We start from the raw sequence: 19,387 nt of genomic DNA, 5'->3' as shown, positions 1-19,387 counted from the left end.
CACTCAAGATTTCCATCAGCCCGAGAGTGATGAGTCAGTTGCCGCGACTTAATAAACAAAAAAATAAATGGAAGTAACAGCTGACCCTGCACGGGTGAGTGACAGCTTTAGATGATCATTTGGATCAACTCTGATTCCACAATTGCACCGAGCTCTAACAGCAGAGGAAACCAGGCTGCTTTAAGAAATGTCTTTCTTCCCCGCCTGTCATGAAAGTTCCCAGATTCATGAGTGTAATTTGCTTTTTCTTTCCAACTTGTGGCGTGTTAATTACTGGCAGCTTTCTCCGAGGCTCTCTAAACTGAAATGACAGAGGTGTTCTTTAGTGTGCTGAAGTTGCTTCAGCTGCTGTCTGTGGTAATTGAATAGCAGGATTTTGCAGATGGAAATCACTGGGAAAGAAGAGCAGCTTTTTTACGTCACTGTTGTTACCACTTCTGCCATCATTCTGATTTCTTTTTCTGGTCCAGCATCTTTATAGCAGGTTCAAATGTCAGTGTCACTGCATGGTGACTTTTTGGAAGCATGGAGATCCTGCTACAAACTCTACCTCACCTCATTTATATAAAACGTACACCTTTAACATGTATGTATATAGTATCACATTGTATGTAATATTTATTTAGAATTTATTTATTATTTATGCTGTTGATAAAAAAAATGTTGCTAGATATTTTTCTACTGTTGTTATATACACTTTAACTCATGTGCAATGCCTTCTTAGCATGCTGCTGTAGCGAAACAATTTTCCAATTTGGGATCGATAAAGCATTTCTAATCTAATCTTATCAGAGACAAATGTATTGGCAATCAGTTCTACTTTTATTAAGACATTTTAATAGATTAGACAAAACAAGTTTCATTTGATAAAGATGTTTCATTTACAGATAAATCCGGAAACAGTAAAGGACCTCAGTGCAGACAGGTGGGACTCCACATTGCCTTCATAAATAGCTTCTACTGTACAGCTTCTTACACACGGTCACATGGTTTAAATCCTTGATGTGATTACATCAGTTAAGAGATAGAACCTAAAAGAAAAACATGGGATGGGGATGGAAAATTACAGAGTTAATACTAAGTACAGCTTGTTTGAATAAATTGGGAGTACTTGGAATTGGCTATTCCGGATGCATGGGGGAAATTGCACTTGAGGGAAACAAATCTTTTCTTCCATTGTCTGTGTCAAGTCCAATCAATTACAGAAACAAACTAAAAAGGAATAGAGGAAGAAAAGAAAGAAAGAAAGATCCGGTGGTGGTGGTCACATTAAAGGCTATTCGAGCTGCCGTGTTGCTCCGAGTCTGGGAGTAGGAAAAAGGGCGTCTAGGACATGGTGATCTGCATGGACTCCAGCATCTCCTCCACCGTCTTCATGGAGCATTTGTTCTCCTTGGACCCGCGACCAGCCATCTACGTGTCAGGGAAGAGGTAAAAATAAAAAAAAGAGACAGAAGTGAGACGAGAACATTGGCTCATTAGGTTTGCCGCCAACAAAAGCAAAAGAGGCCAAAACACATTTGACCGCAGCATTACTCGTTAGCCTCGCCCACCCTTTGCTGCAGTGGTCATTAAATAGCATTGATAAACGGGTAAAGAGTCACAATAGCCAGATTTCTCCTCAACTGTTGCATAAGAGTCATTTTGAGAGCACTCCGAAACAGGATGCCCACATGATTAGTCCACTTCCATGGCCTCTAGTACAGGAGTACATAACACTGCGCTCTAATTTCTGTCCACGGGGTTTTCACAGGAAGTGCCGCAAATTATAATCCACAAGCACATCCAGGATTACTCAGGCGTGAACGTACAGGCACACACACTTCATTTTTCTTCCCAATTAAACTTTGCAACGTACGAGGCATCCCCTCGAAAAATACCAAAGAGGAAGACAACTTCCTTAACCTTGGGTAGGGGACCAGGGGTGTAATAAAGGGTCAGTGTAATTACCCTCGCCTCCCTCACATTTATAGATGGAAATAAATCTTGATGAGATGTTTCTAAAATAAGGTGAAAAGTATTTTTAACTGTAGATCTAGATACCAGAAGGAGAAGGAGATTTAAAGGGGCCCTATTATGCTAATTTTCATGTTTGTTTTTGGTGCCTCTACTGTGACATGTCTCCATGCTTTAATGTTGAAAAAGCTCTTTATTTTTTCTCATGCTGCCTGTGCTCCTCTTTTCACCCTATGTCTGAAACCAGAGCTCAGACTGCTCTGATTGGTTAGCTGGCCAGCTTTGTTGTGATTGGTCAACTGCTTAGAGACATCCTGCCTATCGTTAACAATGTGTTGGAGCGCTAGCGAATACAAGTGAGTGTTACATAGTGATGTCACTATGTTAAGGAAGTAAACAAGGTAGTCCAACAGAGGCGATTCAGGCGGGGGCGGGGAGTGGCCTCGATTGCAATGTTTGATAATTAACAAATATCAAAAAATAAGTCTTTGGGGCAGCAGAGGTTCAGTCTGTAGGGAAGTTGAACCTAAAGGTGGCCGGTTCACGTCCCGATAGGACCAAATATAGGGCGTGGACTGGGGCCTGGAGAGATGCCAGTTTACCTCCTGGGCTACTACCGAGGTGCCCTTGAGCCAGGCACCAAACCCCCTACTGCTCTGGCTGTCGGTGAACTGGCTGCCCCTTCACTCTCCCTCTCTTATCCTGCATGTGGTTATGTGTTCATGTAAATCAACCTGTTTGTGTAATGTGAGATATTAACGTAATTTCCTCGTTGGGGATTAATAAAGTATTTCTTCTTCCTGTTCTTTTGAAGAACATAGATTAAGGAAAAGAGCAAGTATCTCATAATGTGATAAAAATGTAGCAATTGGGTTAAAAAAGAACAGATTAAAAGCCCAAATGTTATTAGAACATTGTGAGGACTTTTGAGACTCTTTGTGCTTATATTATACTAAACAAAAACTGTGGAAGACAGCGATGCAAGCCAGTAGCATTGCATATTAATCATATTATAAAAGTACTGACACAATGCTTTGTAGAAGCATTGCAGATCTGTCAGCCTCAACTACAAAACAGATCCATAGCATTGAGAAGGTCAGGATTGGACCCTCACTGAGACCATTTTGCTTTCTCTCTAAATCTTTTTTGTGGAACAACACATTAATTAAAACAGACACCTCTCAAAGCCATGTTCAACATAAAGAAATGCTTTGAATGCTGTGAGGCTTTTCGTCTTCCGACATTTGGCCTGGCTTCAAACAGGAGCTAACCGTAGCCTAGACCTAGCCTATTTCCATGGCTAACGTTTTTTCCTTTCTCTTTTGCCAGACTCCATCTTAAGACAGTTGGCTAAGGTGTGCAATTGCCTACGTAATTTCCAAGAGTGACTCATTCTCTTGGAGTTAGGGTGTGTGTGCATGTGTGTGTGGTGGGGTAGCTCTAATGATCAGTGCATTTCATTGCCTTGCTGCCCTAATGCGCCATTACCCCGGGCCCCGGTAGTCAATTATCTCCTTTGCTTGAGGTGAGAGAACCACATTAGGTCCTGCCCTGCTCTGCAGACCGCTCCAGATCTATTTAGAGCATCTGATAATGGAGTCACGACGCAGCGGGGAGCCTGTGGTCCGTGACGGAGGAGCTAATCAGGGAATCTGTTGCGAGAGTTAGGGCAGGAGGGCAGTGCTGCTTTAAAGACCCCCCTTGTACCTCCGAGCAGATGTAGAAGAAGTACTCAGATACTTTACTTAAATAAAAGAGGATATACTTTGGTCCTAAAACACTACATTACAAGTAAACGTCCTAAACTCAAAATTGTACTTAAGGAAAAGCACAAGAGTATTAATCAGAATTAGATTAAACATACTTTATTTTTCCTGAGGGTAAATCGGTTAAATGGAAGTTGCACCATATTAGAACATTAATAAATATTGATATAAACATAAGGAGTAAAGATGTGCAAAACCCGCTCTGTCTTTTAACCTCTTTCCTTCTCTCTATTGATCCTCCTTAGCAACGGTCATGTTATGCTTAGCAGCGGTGTGTTATCGATTATTAACAACCTCTGAATGTCCAAATTGACCAATCAGATTCGAGCATTCAGCTTAAGAGGGTAAAAGTGTTAAATATATGAAGGGGAAGAAACCAATATGATATTTCCTGTTGAAATGTAATGGATTAGAAGTATTCAGTAGCATAAAATGGAAAGTAAATGTACTTAGTTATTCTGCCACTGCCCCACATCTCCAGCCGACCCCCCCGAGGTAATTACGTTTCTCTTGTTGTAAATGAGCCTCGGTGGGTCGTGACCTCTGGCTGACGTCTGCTCCCACTTGCACTCACCTGCCGGCCTTTTTTCTCACACTGAGGTATGACAATAACCAGGTACCTGGTCCCTAATAAAAGTGGACTGACACAAGCAACGCTTTTTTAAAAAAAGGGGGCCATTAATCAGCGTGCACAAGCCCCCCAGCGGCCTGCAGCTGTGTAACAGAGGCCTCGCACCGCCTGCCGCTCCCTTTTAAAAAAGATCTCAGAAGGCGGGAGGTGGTGAGGCAACCTTACACCTTGTCATTTAACTTGTCTCGCAAAGGGAACGGGAAAAAAAAGTGCCAGACTTGTAGACACAGACTGTACATACACACTCACCGCACAACATCATCATTACCAAGCAACTACAGGGACGCTTTGAACAGCAATGGATTTGTCCGATTTTCTAGTTTAAACATAAATTCTGGCCCATTTAACAGAAATGACCTTCACTTTGTAGCATTTTTTAGAGCACTACCAGACAAGATAAAAGGGACAATTTCAATCATTGGATTTTTTCTTCTTCCATAAAATGAGTCAGAAGCTCACACTCCCTGGAGGACGAAGGTGTGACTGACTGAGGTGTCTCATTATCATCACTGAGGGGGGGAAACTGCACTTAGTCAGAACTTTTAAAAACTTGAGCTTCTTCCACTCCCCTCTGGACTGGAGATGCATTATTTCAGTCGGTCGTCATAACAACTCAACTGAAACCGTTTGCCTCTGTGCCACAACATCATGACGTACACAACAATGTATTGTCCCTGAAATTGGGATAATCGATGATGAACTTGTTGACCATTTCATGCTTTGATATAATTATGATATAATGGCAAAACTGTAAAAGTTCATAGAATAATTGTAAAAAATACATAAAATCCTAATTAAAAAATACATAAATGAAATAAAACCACACAACCAAAACAATAAATGAAATGGAGGATCTTTAAAAAAAAAAGTTTTATATCTTTTCTCCCTGTCTTTGTGTTTTCCCACATGTGTGCTTGTCTGATTGAGTTCACCTGCTGCTTGTGTTTTCCCTTCCTTCTCCAGCGGTGTCTCGTCTTTGTGATTAGACTTGTATACCTGTCTTCCCAGGAGTTCCCTTTCTGTTCATTGTCTATGGTCCTGCCTGCGTTACTTCTCTTGTTCCTCGGGCCCTCTTAATTGTTAAGACTTTCTTTATTTGGTTTTGTCTTGTCTAGTTCCTCTGTTTTTGTCATCAGCTTTTCTTAATTAAAAGCTACATTTTTTGGGTCCAACCTCCTGCCAAAACTCTGACAAATGGACATTTCTGTTAACAAAGATGTGCAATACCCAAGTCATCGTGTCAAAATATTCAAAACTATTCATATCTGTATGAATGTAAACAGTTTGACATAATTCTATTCTATTTTAATACATACTTTTACATTTTTTAATCCATGTGTGGACTATTACCTGTCCTATCCTGTTTTTTGATTGTATTCCTTTCGCTGCTATAAAACCTGAATATCCCTACGGGAACCATTAATGTTTATCTTATCAAGGTGATCACATTCTAGACATTCGCACATGTTAACAGAACGGCAACAACAAGATCAGCCACAATGCTTCCAGTCGTGTCCATATATCGTGGGATGAGTCGATAACGTAATTATTGAGAAATGCCTACATATCAGCTTCATAGTTTAAATATAACTTGAGTTGGACATCCATTTAGAGGTGTAATAACAAAGCTCAATGAATCCAAAAGACTTACTGTTTTGGTCCAAATATTTTCTTTCCGATATATAATATTGTCTGTAACTGTTTATTGACAGTTGAAATCTTTGCCCAAAGCTATTAGCACAAACAATCTGCTGAGCTGAAGACAGATGTGTGATTCCGGTCTGTGGGCAAACCCTCTGACACACCTCTTTGGCAATAAAGAAACATATCTAGTAAGGAACACATGGGCTCCACTACTGGTTGTGCTACTGTCAAAGCCCTGTAACAAGTTTCAGATGAAGGCCCTTTGAGTAATGTTACAATGTGTCCAAGCTTTTCTGCTGATCTTATATAAAGCCAGTAATGGATTCAGCAGTTAGAATTAGACAGCTTAGCCTAATAAGTGCCACATGTGGCCAGAGCAGAAGGTTAATTGAAGGACAGTATCGGTGCCGTGGATTATGTTACGCTTCAGATATGTGGACGTGGCTGAGTTCCATTCAAGTATGATTTTCCTTCTTCACACTTTGTTTCTCTGCTTCCTTTGAGCCTCAGATTTATGCTTGAAAATTTAGCAGTTTGAAATTTTTATCTTGTTCCCTGCCGGGATGAAAGGCATTCTGACAGCGAGGTGAGGTCAGAGAGTGTGCGGATCAAAGTGTGAGAATTCCACATCACTCGAGGCATTTGATGGAATATTATTATTGACCAAAGCGCCTATGCGTTTTTCCCATTTATCAAGGGGATCCATATCTTATGAAGCGTTAACCTGATTTAAAACACCCCGCCAGTTATTACATGTTCAATTGAGCATCCAGGAGCGAGTAAAAGCTCGTAGTTCTCCCGTGAAACTTCTCCAGCAGCCGCTCACCGTGACACATGGACACTTTTTTTCCGATTGAGCCCTCATACTTGTCTGAAAGCTCGACATGTGAAACGTGTCTCTTCGTGTGGTGAGACGAGGACTTAGAGGCTCAGCGGGGAGCCCCTCTCGCTCAAAAGGAGCCACACATGCTGAGCGAGGAACCGCTTATTACATGTTTAACTGTCGGTGCCCGAATAAGCAACACATATGGGCGCGTGGTAATTTTTTTTTTTTTTTTTTAATGAAATATGCTTTTGGGTTGCTATGACAACAGAATAAACCGTTTTTAGTGATACCATGTGAGCGGCTTCTCACTTTTTCCCCTTGCCTTTGCATTGCGTGCGTGTGTTGATACTAATGTCAGCACACACAGAGTTCCATCATTTATCTCCCATTTTGGAGAACATTTCTACTCTGTGTAGCAATAGATCAGTGTCATCGTTTTCACAGAACGTTTGTCTGGCACAAATGGATTTATTGGCCATTAAGATTTCACTTTAACGACAGTAATTCAAATATCTTCCCAGATAAATTGATTTGAGGTGAATACGTTAGGAGTAATCTGATGGATATCACCATGAAACCTCCCCACATTGTGACTGACTATTATTTGTATTTGGAGAAATCTTAAAGGGGCCCTATTATGCTTTTGGGGGTTTTACCTTCCCTGTAGTGTGTTGTAAACGTTTTGGTGCATGAAAATGGTCTGCAAAGGTTAAGATCCCAAAGTGCGCCCCCTGCCTGAAACGCCTCATTTGGACTCCTTTGTTTACCTCAGTTACATAGTGACATCACAATGTAACACTCCTGTTATAATGGCAAGGTAGTGTAAGTAGAATAAATATGTCACAGGAGAGGCCCAAAATACTATAATGAAAAAGAGCATAATAGGGCCCCTTTAACTAAACATAGTATTTTAACATTATCTTCCCCTTAACCAATGTTGCACTTACTGCGATTTGGATATTGTGCTCGTCTGTCGTGCAATAGTGATATCAAATGTATTTAATGACGAGCCCTTATTTTACATCAAAGTTTGTCAAGATTATTCATACCATTGCCTGGAAGAATGAGCATAAATGGCCCCTTTAACACACAAATGGACAGATTTGTATTTTTTTTAAAACCCAAATGTTTTCTTCCTCTGGTCTGAAAGAAAATGGAAACTAAATGGTCTTAATAATAACTGTATATCTAGTTAACACATGCTGCGACTGGAGGAATAGCACTAAAATTTACAATTAGGCTCGTGAATATGCCGGGGACTTCCAAGTTTCAGCTTAATGGCTCTTGAGGGGTCAGTGAAGCTCGCGCTGAGAACCGCTGAACTATACAACTCTCTGCTACAGTTTAGCACGATTGTGGTCCTGGGAGAGTCAGCCTGTGGCTCATCTGTGAGGCCGGGGTGTGGAATAAAGTCTTAGCAGACGCTGTGGCCTTAAATCAACACATTAACAGTAAATGTACCCAGACATGGGGAAAGACACTGGGGTTGTTATTACAAAACACTGCACGTCAAAAAAAGGCCTTCTCCGGGGCTGCTGTGCGTTCAGGGGTCATTTGGTGGTGCTGAAAGATTTGCACATGCTATGCAAATGAGGGGATTTCTGGATATTGTGTGTGAATAGTGTATGAAAGCTAAAAGACAACAGAAAAATCATAAGAAATATGATTTGGGGTTAGAATAATGGAAAAAGTCAAGCTATGGTTGTTAGCCTAACCCTAACCTGTTTATTGGTTCTACTGTTCGATCTCAGCACAGGCCGTCAAAATGCCAACTTTTCGATAGCAAGATGTGACAGTAGACGAGAGACAACACAAATAATGGTGGCTAGATAAAAGTAATGAAGATAGTGGAAGAAATTGCATAATAGTGAGGCTAAATTATAAATGCTGTGACTATTGTTACATGACTTACCTTATAGGCCCTGTTTATTTGAGTGGCAGCCCAGGCGGCGTACTTCATATTGTCCTTCTTCACCTTAGCACTGACTTTTGGACTTGCAGCGATGTGACTTGCAGACTGGAGGCAAAAACAGAAGAAGAAAAAGCACATGAAGAAGAAGCAAAAAGGGGGGAAAGGGGGTGTTTCTTATATCAAAACTTGGTGAAACAGCAATAAAAAGCGTAATTGAGATGAATGTGCAACCACGTTTACCATCCACCACTCCACTAGTCATTGTGGCAGAAAAAAACGAAGAGAGAGAAAACAGACCTTGGCCTGATGACACGGAAATCATTTATGGGGAGGGGGAAAAAGTGAGTGTTTTAATGCTTCGTACGTAAATTGTCACTTAACGGGGGCCTAATTTCTCCAACACCATCGATTCTTCGCGATGAAAGGACCTTGATGTTGAAGGAGAAAAAAAGTGGCGCGCAGCGAGAGGAGCGCTGTGTGAATCACGGTCTTTGCCGGCCTCGACAGCTCCCCTCCGCACCACAAATCCAATGTCTTTCCCATGTTCCTTCCATCATCTCCACACAGCAAACCCCAGAGGGCTTACCCTGCATGCACTTCAAAGCCCTCCGCTAAAACTTTAACTACACACCAATCAACCTAGACCTGGGTTTCTTTTCTATAAAACAGTTTGGCTTCTGTATTTTTTTAGTAAGCATCACTTTCTTTCTTACTAATTTAGATCATGTCGTCTTAGACAGGCTCTCCTGTTATGGAGGGGAATCCCCACGCAAATGTTGTGAGTAACTCACCCACAACCCGAGTGTGGTCAGTGCTACCAGGTCTGAAATGACTCAGTCGGTGAAAGTTTCCTGTCCTTTCGATGAACTTCTTGCACCTGTCAAGATCTGGACCACCGAGACCCTCTGAATCTGCACAGAGACTGATTTAAAAAAAGAAGGAAAAACTCCCACCTGAAGTCTCCATTAAAAGACCCGAGTGTCAGGCGATGACTTGTCAGGAAGCCGTAGAGGGACCTGCTTTGTGTCCAGACGAGCGTGAGAGTTAACAGAAGTCTCCGTTTTTGACCCCGCGTCTTCGTAGCGGTTTCAGAGGGTTCTGGGCTTTGGCGAGGTGTTTGGACTATTTGAAGAATCCCAGTGCCGTTCAGAGGAAAAACACTGGAGCTCTCTGTGTTCGACCCACTTCCCCCTTTCCACCTTTTATTCCCTGTACCGCTTGGTTTGTGTTTTTATGTCAAGTCTCACTTACGTATGATGCATTAGCACTAGCAGACAACATCCTGTTCAAACAAATATGTCGATGAAAAGAGACCGAGAGTACAATCGGACTGGCACCTGGTCGGGTAATTTGCCGGTGACAAAATGCTTCAAGCGGTTGTTCTCCTTTTTTCTTTTATAACTCTGTGACTTCTTTATTTATTTAACTCATACATGTAAAAACCTCACCGAAGGGGTATTATTACTAAAAATAAAGAGCTCCAGAGGGGCAGACTTTTTCCAATGTTGGAGTTCACCGTCTGAGTCAGCAGTGACCTGTCTGAGAGCCCCCTTTTTTTTTTTTGCTTCGCTCCCCCCGAAAACACACTTACACACACAGTGAGTATGGTGGTGCTTGACACACTCAGTGGCCAGCCTCAACCTTGACAAACCACAGGGTTACAAAAAAAAGTCTCCACTCTTTTTTTCTTCTCTCCCACTTTGTCTTCATGCACAGCAGTACTCACCATGTACAGACCAAACAATGCCCTCATGTTTCGGTTGTTCAGCCTCAGCGCCTGGGCAAAATACTTTCTGGACAGCTCCAGGTTTTCCAGCCCCCCCTGAGTGTACTTCACCTGTGTGAGGAGACAGGAGGATGAGGCATTAAACATGGCCAATAAGCTGCGCTAAAGGGCAGCTTGAAGAATGACAGCATGACATCTGAATAAGCAATTCATAACGACCCTGTGTAAACACACGTCCTTTCAGGAGCCTGTATTCCCCGTGACGTTAAATGCGCGTCTCTCCGTTTTTACAGAGAGGCGCCATTGACAGAAGGTTAACATTTATTCCACGGTTTGCCCCCCATGCTCGATGACGGACATCCAGGCGGCTGTACCTACCTCAGCGTACTGCTCACAGTACAAGTGATTGTGAGGGTTGGTCATCATCAGCTCCTCCAGGCAAAACGCAGCTTTTCCATAGCTGCGGACACGACAAGGAAAACAGTAAGCCGATTGATACAGCTGTGCGTGTGTCATCCTTTAGCTTGCTCAACTGTGAAGCACAACATCCATGCCTAATAAATTCACAGGTATAAATCTTAGTTTTAAAACGACGTGTGGTACGGGTCGGTTTAAAGCCTATGTTGTGGAGATGTGTAAAGATGAACGTGACGTTATGTTTATTTACGAGCTTACAGTAAAGGTTACTCAGTCCAGACAGCTGGAAAAGGTAAAAGCCTATCTGCTGTGGTGATTTTTCCTCCTTTGGGGACACTGAGGATCAATCTGGTGCGTCTGTGTGTGTTTTTTCAGCTTTAATGTGTAGTTAACTACCTTCCTGAGGTCAGCACTACAGTAAGAGCTGGCACACTGTGCCTATACTCAGATGAGATCACTTCTCAGCAGCAGACTGCTGAGCTGTTGACCTCACACTAATCTGCTGCCACTCCACTTCTAATACACAGTTTCCCCCTCACAGGCTTAGGCCAAGACGCGCTCAGATACTGTATATCACCGAACACAAAGCCATAAAACGTCTGTACGCCAAACTAAACAGTAGCCGGCGGACGCAGTATCAGACCTACCAACAGATACTGCTCTGGCTGTCTATCAGCAGATCCTGGAAATTAAAAGGTATCATTTGGATTTTTAAACTGCATGACCTAGAGCCTTCATCAGCTCTCCAGTCTGGAAAAACAAATGGGAATACCTGGGTATGTGGCAGCACCAAACAATATTGAAGTCACCCCAAAAAAATCTAAAATAACTTTCAAGTCTGCGCTAAAGTTGGAATATTTCCCCTCGTATTGATTGATGCTAATTTTGTTTAGGTGGCTAAAATATGTTTTGCCGCTACTCGATAGAAGTACAGCGTTTTGCTTCCATGCTGGTAGTCCTATGTGTCTCTCTAAACATGGGCCATTCTAATCGCCATCCACTGTATGTAAAATAGACCATTATATAATATCTAACTATTGAGAAGTAACCCACTTTAAGAAGATCTTAGCTATCCCTTTAAGCTCCCTCACAGGCAGTATGAGGAAAATAAATCATCTTTTTAACAATAAAGCATGTAAACATAATATATGAAACCTTAAACTGAGCATTATAGGGCCTTGTAAGGGGCAGAGAGGTAGGGTAGTCAGAGGCTTCTCCATTCCTCCCAAGTGGTTCCACTCTCTACCAATTGGCAGTATTGGGAGCAGGTGGAGAACCACACACCTGGATCTAATCTCCTAAGCCAACTGAGCACTTCAGTTTGGTGTAGCACATGCAGAGAGCAGGAGGCACCCAGTCTCTGAAGAAGTGTGTTTACGATCCTAGCCGGTAAGTCGGTTAGCGGCCCGTGTATGATGGATGTTTGTTGTAGAGGATTTTGTGTTTGGGTAAAACAAAGCCCTTTTGTATTGGAACACTGATTATGTGTTTGATTGCTGCAATACCATTTTCCTCTACTGTCTGCTGATTTTATAGGCCCCTTTAAGCACTGCTGTTTCTTAATTTTGCTTTGGAAGATTTAAGATGTTTATAAAGGACTTTATCAGTTAAATAAAAAAGCAAAAGACCACAGCTTTGGATCAAGAGAATTAGAGTAGATGGTGATGAATCCAAACAAACAATACAAATGCTGAGATTTTGCGGAAACTAAATGATCCCGAAATGTCCTGCCACATCATAAAGACCCTATCTGTCTATTTAAAGTTTGCCATAGTAACACGCTGAAAGATTAACAGCATAGGAAGGTGGGGACAGAGAAAGAAAGAAATAAACAGGGGGAAGGGGTCTAGTAGAGGGAGGGGGAGATCAGAGGGCTTGGAAGTATGGGGGGGGGGGGCTGCTTACAATTACCACTTCCTCTCCATAAAGACTTTCAGATGTGCTCATGCAGTGGCCTGCCACAGAGCCCTGCTCCATCAGCCATCCACCGGAATCCTGTCCCAGAGTCAGACCCTTACCTCTTCTCCTCTTCCTCTAAAGCTTTGTAAACCCCCCCCCACCCCCACCATCACCGGGCTGCTCTCTAAGCCTGCTCTTCACCACAGAGCTCGAGTAAAGGTTGTAGCCACCATCATGCGCGAGGCTGTCAGAATCCTATTTGTTTCTCTTGGAGGTTAGCGAAAACCATCAGCAGTGGTTTTCCCCCCCGTTGTAATACCGCAGTCTGGTATGAGACAGAAATGGATTCAAAGTATGTTTCGAAGACGGTATTACTATTCATCCTGTAATTCTGGCTGGCCGTTCCAATTTGGTAAGGCTGGGTCAGAGTGACAGCCGACGGCAAATTCTGACGGTGGCTCCGCTCGCAAACAGCCAAACTAACCTCCTGTGTAAACACCTTGGGCATGAGGATTGTTTTAACAGTGTCAACTCATGGCGGGGGGGCTATTAATTACGTTTTTAATGCACTAACACTGGTGCCTGCTGCAAGCCCAAACAATGGCAGTGCACAGACACACCGCTTTGTTTATTTTTAGCTGCCGGGGTGTTGTGCAGTGAGGGGAAGAGAGTTTATTTCTCTTCCTCGCTTCTCCATGTTTTCTCTGGCTTGGTGGGGATTGAAGGAGGGGGAGGGAAGGAGGGAGGGAGGGGGAGAAAAGTGCCACCACCTTCTCCTGGGAATTTCACAGCAAGTGCTCCCTGCCTCTGGAAAAGAGTAGGCGATAATGCCAGGGCGATCCGGAAGAGGAGGAGGAGGGGAAACGGGGAGTTTGTAACCCAAAATAAAGAAAACAAAAGAAAAGAAATTGACACGCCTGTAGATAAGGGGGCTGTGGGAGTGAATGGTGTGATATTAGAAGTGTTGGGATAAGCCGGGAGATAATCCTCTCACCCCTGGATTTCCTCTGGCTACTACAGCAATAAAGCCTCCCAGGACAAAAGCGCCAAATATCCAATAAGTAGCCTTCTCACCGCGCCGCGCATTCCTCCCGCCGCTGCCTTCGTACCGGAGCAACCGCAGAATCAGTGTGCCCACACGCCCACACGCCCACACGCCACACACACACACACACACACACACACACACACACACACACACACACACACACACACACACACACACACACACACACACACACACACACACACACACACCTCTGAGCCCCCAGACAATTAAGGAGGGATAAAAGGTGACACAAACTAAATAAAATAAAATTGTCCTACAATGCTCTGGCAATTCTCCTTGGCAACTGAGTTATCAGCGGGGGGCCGTGGAGTCTTTTTGCTCTCATATGTAGGAGAGAGGGGCTTAGGAGTGAAATCCTATTAAAGTACTCTTATGTGACAAACATGGACAGGGCTCCATTCAGACCCCTGGCAGAGTTAGGCATCTCGCCGCCTTCCATTGTGGCCGAGCAACGGCCCCGTGGGGATCAAGCCATCAGGGCGATGTGAAGCCCCGTTTAAACTGACAGGTACACCTCCGACATATGTTTGCCTCACTGGGAACAGCCACTTCTGAAATGATTAACATCTGCTATTATAGGAAGAGTTCGTGCTGAAATAACAACTGAACAAGCAGCAGTTTATGCGGTATTCCATTGTTTTGTTGATGTACAACAACATAATGCCATTTTGTTTAGATTTATGTGAGGAATAATACTTATGTTTCATGTTGTGGCCTAAACATTTTTTTTAACACAGTTAGCGGAAAAAGTAGATGATACACTGTTCGTCTTTTTTTTATGGCAACTTTACAAAAAAAGGATTAAAAAGGATATCATGCTCATTTTCAGGTCCATATTTGTATTTAGTGCCTCTAGTGTGAAAGGCTTTAATGTTCAAAAAGCTCTTTATTGTTCTCATACTGCCTGTGCTGCTGCACCTCTTTTCACCCTCTTTCTGAAACCAGAGCCCAGTCTGCTCTGATTGGTTAGCTGGCTGGTTCTGTTGTGATTGGTCAACTACTAAGAACTACTAAGAAGAAGAAGAACAACAACAACAAAAAAAACCTTAATCGTCCCACAGAGGGGACATTTATATTCTGCATTTGACCCATCCTAGTGTTAGGCACAGTGGGCTGCCATATGTACAGTGCGTGGGGAGCAGTGTAGGGAATGGTGCCTTGCTCAGGGACACCTCGGTAGTGTCTTTTGGGGACTTGAACCGGTTCCAAAGCAAAGTCCCTATGGACTTAGCCACCACCACCCAGATTAAAGATGTTTTGGAAGTGTCCCGGGCCTTAGCACATCACGTTCAATATGTTGCGCTAGCCAATAGGAGCGCTAGTGTTACATAGTGATGTCATTACGTTACAGAAGAATAGAGCAAATGTGAACCTCCAGTCACTTTCATCATTACTCCGTAGCCGTACGATTCCAACTCAGATGTATAGTACATATTTAAAAAAATAATTGTTTATGTATTTTTATTTCTTGTATTTTTTTTGTTTCTTTTCTCATGAAAACTTGGCAATAAACCGGATTCTGATTTTGATTCCTCAATGAGTGTATTAATATGAAAAGGTTACTCCACCTTTACAAAATGCATGTTAAAAAAAAAACTAGTAAAACTTCAATGCATCTTTTTATAATCACTCTTTGCTTTTGGTGATGAATAACTTTAAGGGATACAATTAAAATGGTCACTGTTGTGTTTTATACCATAATGAAGTACATCATCTTGTGGTAAAGCCAATTATAAACTATGTGCATTAAAAAATATATATTTACTCATGCTCGTTGATGTAGAGCTCCGACAACTCATGCCACGCCTCTTGGTCCCCAACAAACCTGGGAACACAAAATAAATTCTCCTTTAAAACAGGGTATGAATTGGTGACAGTAAAGTGAAACTGTGAGTTTAATACCATGAAAATGACAGAAGTATCAAGGCATGAAAAAGTGTTTGCTGGCATTTGGAGCAAAAGTTGTGCCAGCTCAATTCAAAGCAAACTCCTTTTTTAATTAAAATAAAAGCCAGGAGAGGAGGGGGGCGGGCCCTGACCCTCCCCCCCTCTCTTGGAGAAACACTCACTGCTCCAGATACTCGTTGAGCTCCCGGACGGCTTCGGCGCCCTTCCCCTGGGCCTTCAGTATGGAGATCTTTCGCTTCCTCGCTGCCTGCAGAGCACAGAGAGTAAACAGGATTAGGAGCTGGAGTGTTTGTCCAAAGTGTAGAAGGGGGAGGGGGGGGGCAAGAGGATGAGAGACTGTAAGAGTTGTGAGTTTTAAGTGTGTACATTAGTGTCTTTTCAGCGCAACACAATCCTTTTTCCAGGTTTCACTGAGAGACTGAGTCACTTCTCTAAGGATGAATCGGCACTTTTGTTTGCGTTTCAACAACAGCCGTGAAAAGAGAAGGACAAAAAGGCACGGACACTTCCGACACCAGGAAAAAAATCACTGATTGGGTTTAGAGTGACTGATATTGCGATATAATGAATAAGGAATTCTAATTTTTTTGACATTTATCTTTTCACAAAAGATAAGGAAATGATGATTTTTTAGAATATCCTTACCAAGCAAGGATGAACCGAGTCCTATCAATATTTTTACCACATATTGCGATTTTAAAAAAGTCGATCAAAAGCCATATTTAACGAAAATGTTTTTCAGGTTTATTAATGTCTTTGCTGGGTAAGTGTAAATGGAGATAAGCCCAACAGGGGAGGGGATTACACTTTATTTTTGATAACTTAATAAATTTGGAAATGTTTCAAGCTCATTCTATACCTTTTATACCTTTTATTTTGTTTTTATTCTACGATTACAATATTAGTACAAACAATTTATGAATCCAACAAACAAACACAATTTGTAGAAGTTCACTTTTTAAATAATGCTTCTTATTTTTTGTATTTTTCAATGTGCCTCTTCATTTAAAATGTCTATTCTTCTTACTCTTGTCTTTCATCTGCACTGATCTTATACTGTTGTAACGCCGGTCATTTTTCCACTACCGGCCACAAAAAATGAATTCTAAGTCTGATTCTGAAGACATATGGATAAGACAGTTAGTGGCCCGGTCCAACAGGAGATGGACATATGCATTAGAAGTCCATGTTTGGGAGTTGGAATGGACTCCGTGGCTGAGATAAAGTGGTGAGTCATCCCTTAACCAAGTGGGGAAAATGGCACACTCCCCCAAACCCTAACGGCTGTCTTCCTCGCCGGAACGGCACGCATCGAGCGCTGCACCATCCCAACTGACATCAGCTGAAAATTGCTTTCTGCTTGGTTTTGATGTTGGAGTGACCTTATAAGGTGGATTAGATACTCATCAATCTGAATTAGAAAGTATTACTCCTGCGGCTGTGACTTTTCCAACTGTCCCCCCTTTTCCTTTTCCCTCCTCTTCCCTCTCCGAGTTCTTTTTGGTAGTAAGTGAAAACCTTAACAGGAGGCTGCTGCTCCATTAGAAGCGCACAGCCCTACCACAGCCTATTTTATTTATGGGCTGGCACTTGATTGAGTAGTGCTTCCTCTCCTGCGCTCCTAACCAAAGCCATTGAGGGCTGTGTATGAGTCACGTCTAAGGGGGCTGTAAATTTGGCCCTGACACTGCCATCAGAAGAAATCCACTTATCCATCAGGCTGGGACAGGGACCTGCAGAGTCGATTGGCAATAGTTTAGTCTGTGAGAATAAACAAATTCTAACATCAAAAGTAAGGGCATATAGAGTTGTGCAGGAACAAGTCCTAAAACCCGGAAGTGAGTTAGCATTTTACCACTTCCGGTTACCTTGTCTCAGAGTCAATGGGATTTCTCCATAGGATTTGGGAAAATAGCTCAAAATAAGGTCTGTGGCTGACACAAATTTAAGAGACGGTTCACGTTTTGTTCTATAACATTAAATACATCAGCAGTTGAGCTGTTGATGGAACCCATGCACAGCTTACTTCTGGGTCGGCCTACAAAAATACATCGTCCCTGTACCACTCTATATCCTCCCCATAATACACGTAACCAACGAACGCACTTTTTTTCTTTAATCGATTTTCTTGAGTATTTTGTCATATTTGACTTCAGTTTTTGTCTCTCATAATTCTTTAAATACTTGAATCGTTTTTATATGCTTATAGATAAAACCCTATTATAGTTTATTTCTGTGTTTTTTTTTTTTTTACAATTTATTTTCTCTCACTGTGTCTATGAACGCGCCATACACCAAAACATATTTCTGATGGAAAATATGCTATGAATCAACATGTCAACCCTTCATTTGTTTTGGACGTATTCAAACTAACACACCGTTGTATATTCAGTCCCTTTTACTAGAGATTGATTTAATGTGAAATTCAGGAATTTATACTGACTAAAGTACAAGTTTTGTGGGATTTTTCTTCATTCAATACCAAAAGGGAAGCTGATTTTTTTTTTTTACAGAGATGTTGGAAGTGGACTTCTGCACTTGTCACCACACCCACCTCTTTCTTCTCCCAGCTTTATTTTTTCCCTTTCCTTTCCCAGATAAAGCACCCCTTGGGGCTCAAAGGAACATATGGAAGTTGGTAGCCCAGAGAGTCACACGGCACTTTATTAAACGAGAAGCAATTCCAAACCACTCCTCTCTCTCCTCCTTTCTCGAACTAATGATCCAGAAAAACCTGGCAGTGGGTCTGAAGCCTCTGTTGTCGTGATTCTTTTTTAATTAGCGCTCCAAGGAGACTTTGGGAGTGAGGACTGGATTATTTACATCACCCCTGGCTCTTTGCTCGGACCCACCGCAACCTCCTTTTATAATAAGAAATATCACAGCAAGGGTGGCACACCTCGCACTGTATATACTGGCAATTTAATGGAAGAAAAAAAAGGAGGTACAACAGTGAAAGACAGGTCCATAAAAATCTGTTTTTTGTATGGGGTTTCAAGGATTACATCTGCACATAGACGAAATGGAGGCGTGGATTTTCAATTATAATCACTCACGAAACATGTAATTGTATTATCTTTATGTCAAACTCCATTAGCTTTGTGATTACATTTCACATTCATGTGGTCAAAGAAAATTAAATTGGGGCTTTATATTTCTTATGACCTGACCTAAACAAATACAATCTCGTCCTTCAATGAATCTGTAATTGCTTATGATTGCGGGTCAACCTCAAGGGCCCTCTGCGTGACCTCAGTGGCTTATTTAAGAAATTCTATATTGTCAATATTAAACAATTAGGGTGAACTGGAATTGAAATGGAATGCAAACACCAAAAATAAGGGAAAATTCTGCATCCTTGTATGTAAATAGTTTGGGTATATAAAAAAAAACAAGAAGAAATAAAAAAGGCGGAGAAAAATGCATTTACGCACGCAGACAAGAATTTTGCCAGATCATTGCTGTAGGTATTGGAACATAGCAGGCAATGGAAGGGCTAAGAGTTTGAAACTTTTTTTGGACCCTTCCCTGGCAAAAAAAAACCATGAGCAATTTTTGTTGAATCAACAATTTTGGTTAATGGGTACCACATCTATTCCACAGCCTGTAATTACAACAGCTCAGTTTCCAATC

General features: G+C 42.1%; 1 protein-coding gene across 1 annotated transcript in view; it reads right to left on the bottom strand.

Annotated features, from left to right (window-relative positions):
• Positions 1 to 801: 801 nt before the first annotated feature.
• emc2 (ER membrane protein complex subunit 2) overlaps positions 802 to 19,387 on the bottom strand; it is a 28,318-nt gene continuing 9,732 nt past the window's right edge. The window contains exons 6-11 of the mRNA XM_063879520.1: positions 15,916 to 16,001; positions 15,612 to 15,671; positions 10,840 to 10,921; positions 10,462 to 10,572; positions 8,736 to 8,840; positions 802 to 1,413 (exon numbers count right to left, since the gene is read on the bottom strand). Of these exons, the coding sequence (XP_063735590.1) occupies positions 1,327 to 1,413; positions 8,736 to 8,840; positions 10,462 to 10,572; positions 10,840 to 10,921; positions 15,612 to 15,671; positions 15,916 to 16,001 (531 nt within the window). The 3' untranslated portion in view covers positions 802 to 1,326. The remainder of the gene's footprint in view (positions 1,414 to 8,735; positions 8,841 to 10,461; positions 10,573 to 10,839; positions 10,922 to 15,611; positions 15,672 to 15,915; positions 16,002 to 19,387) is intronic.

This window comes from Eleginops maclovinus, chromosome 3, assembly GCF_036324505.1.
Source record: "Eleginops maclovinus isolate JMC-PN-2008 ecotype Puerto Natales chromosome 3, JC_Emac_rtc_rv5, whole genome shotgun sequence".
Classification (NCBI taxonomy): Eukaryota; Metazoa; Chordata; class Actinopteri; order Perciformes; family Eleginopidae; genus Eleginops; species Eleginops maclovinus.
The sequence above is the reverse complement of the archived record's forward strand: the minus strand, read 5'-3'. Positions and strand labels throughout refer to the sequence as shown.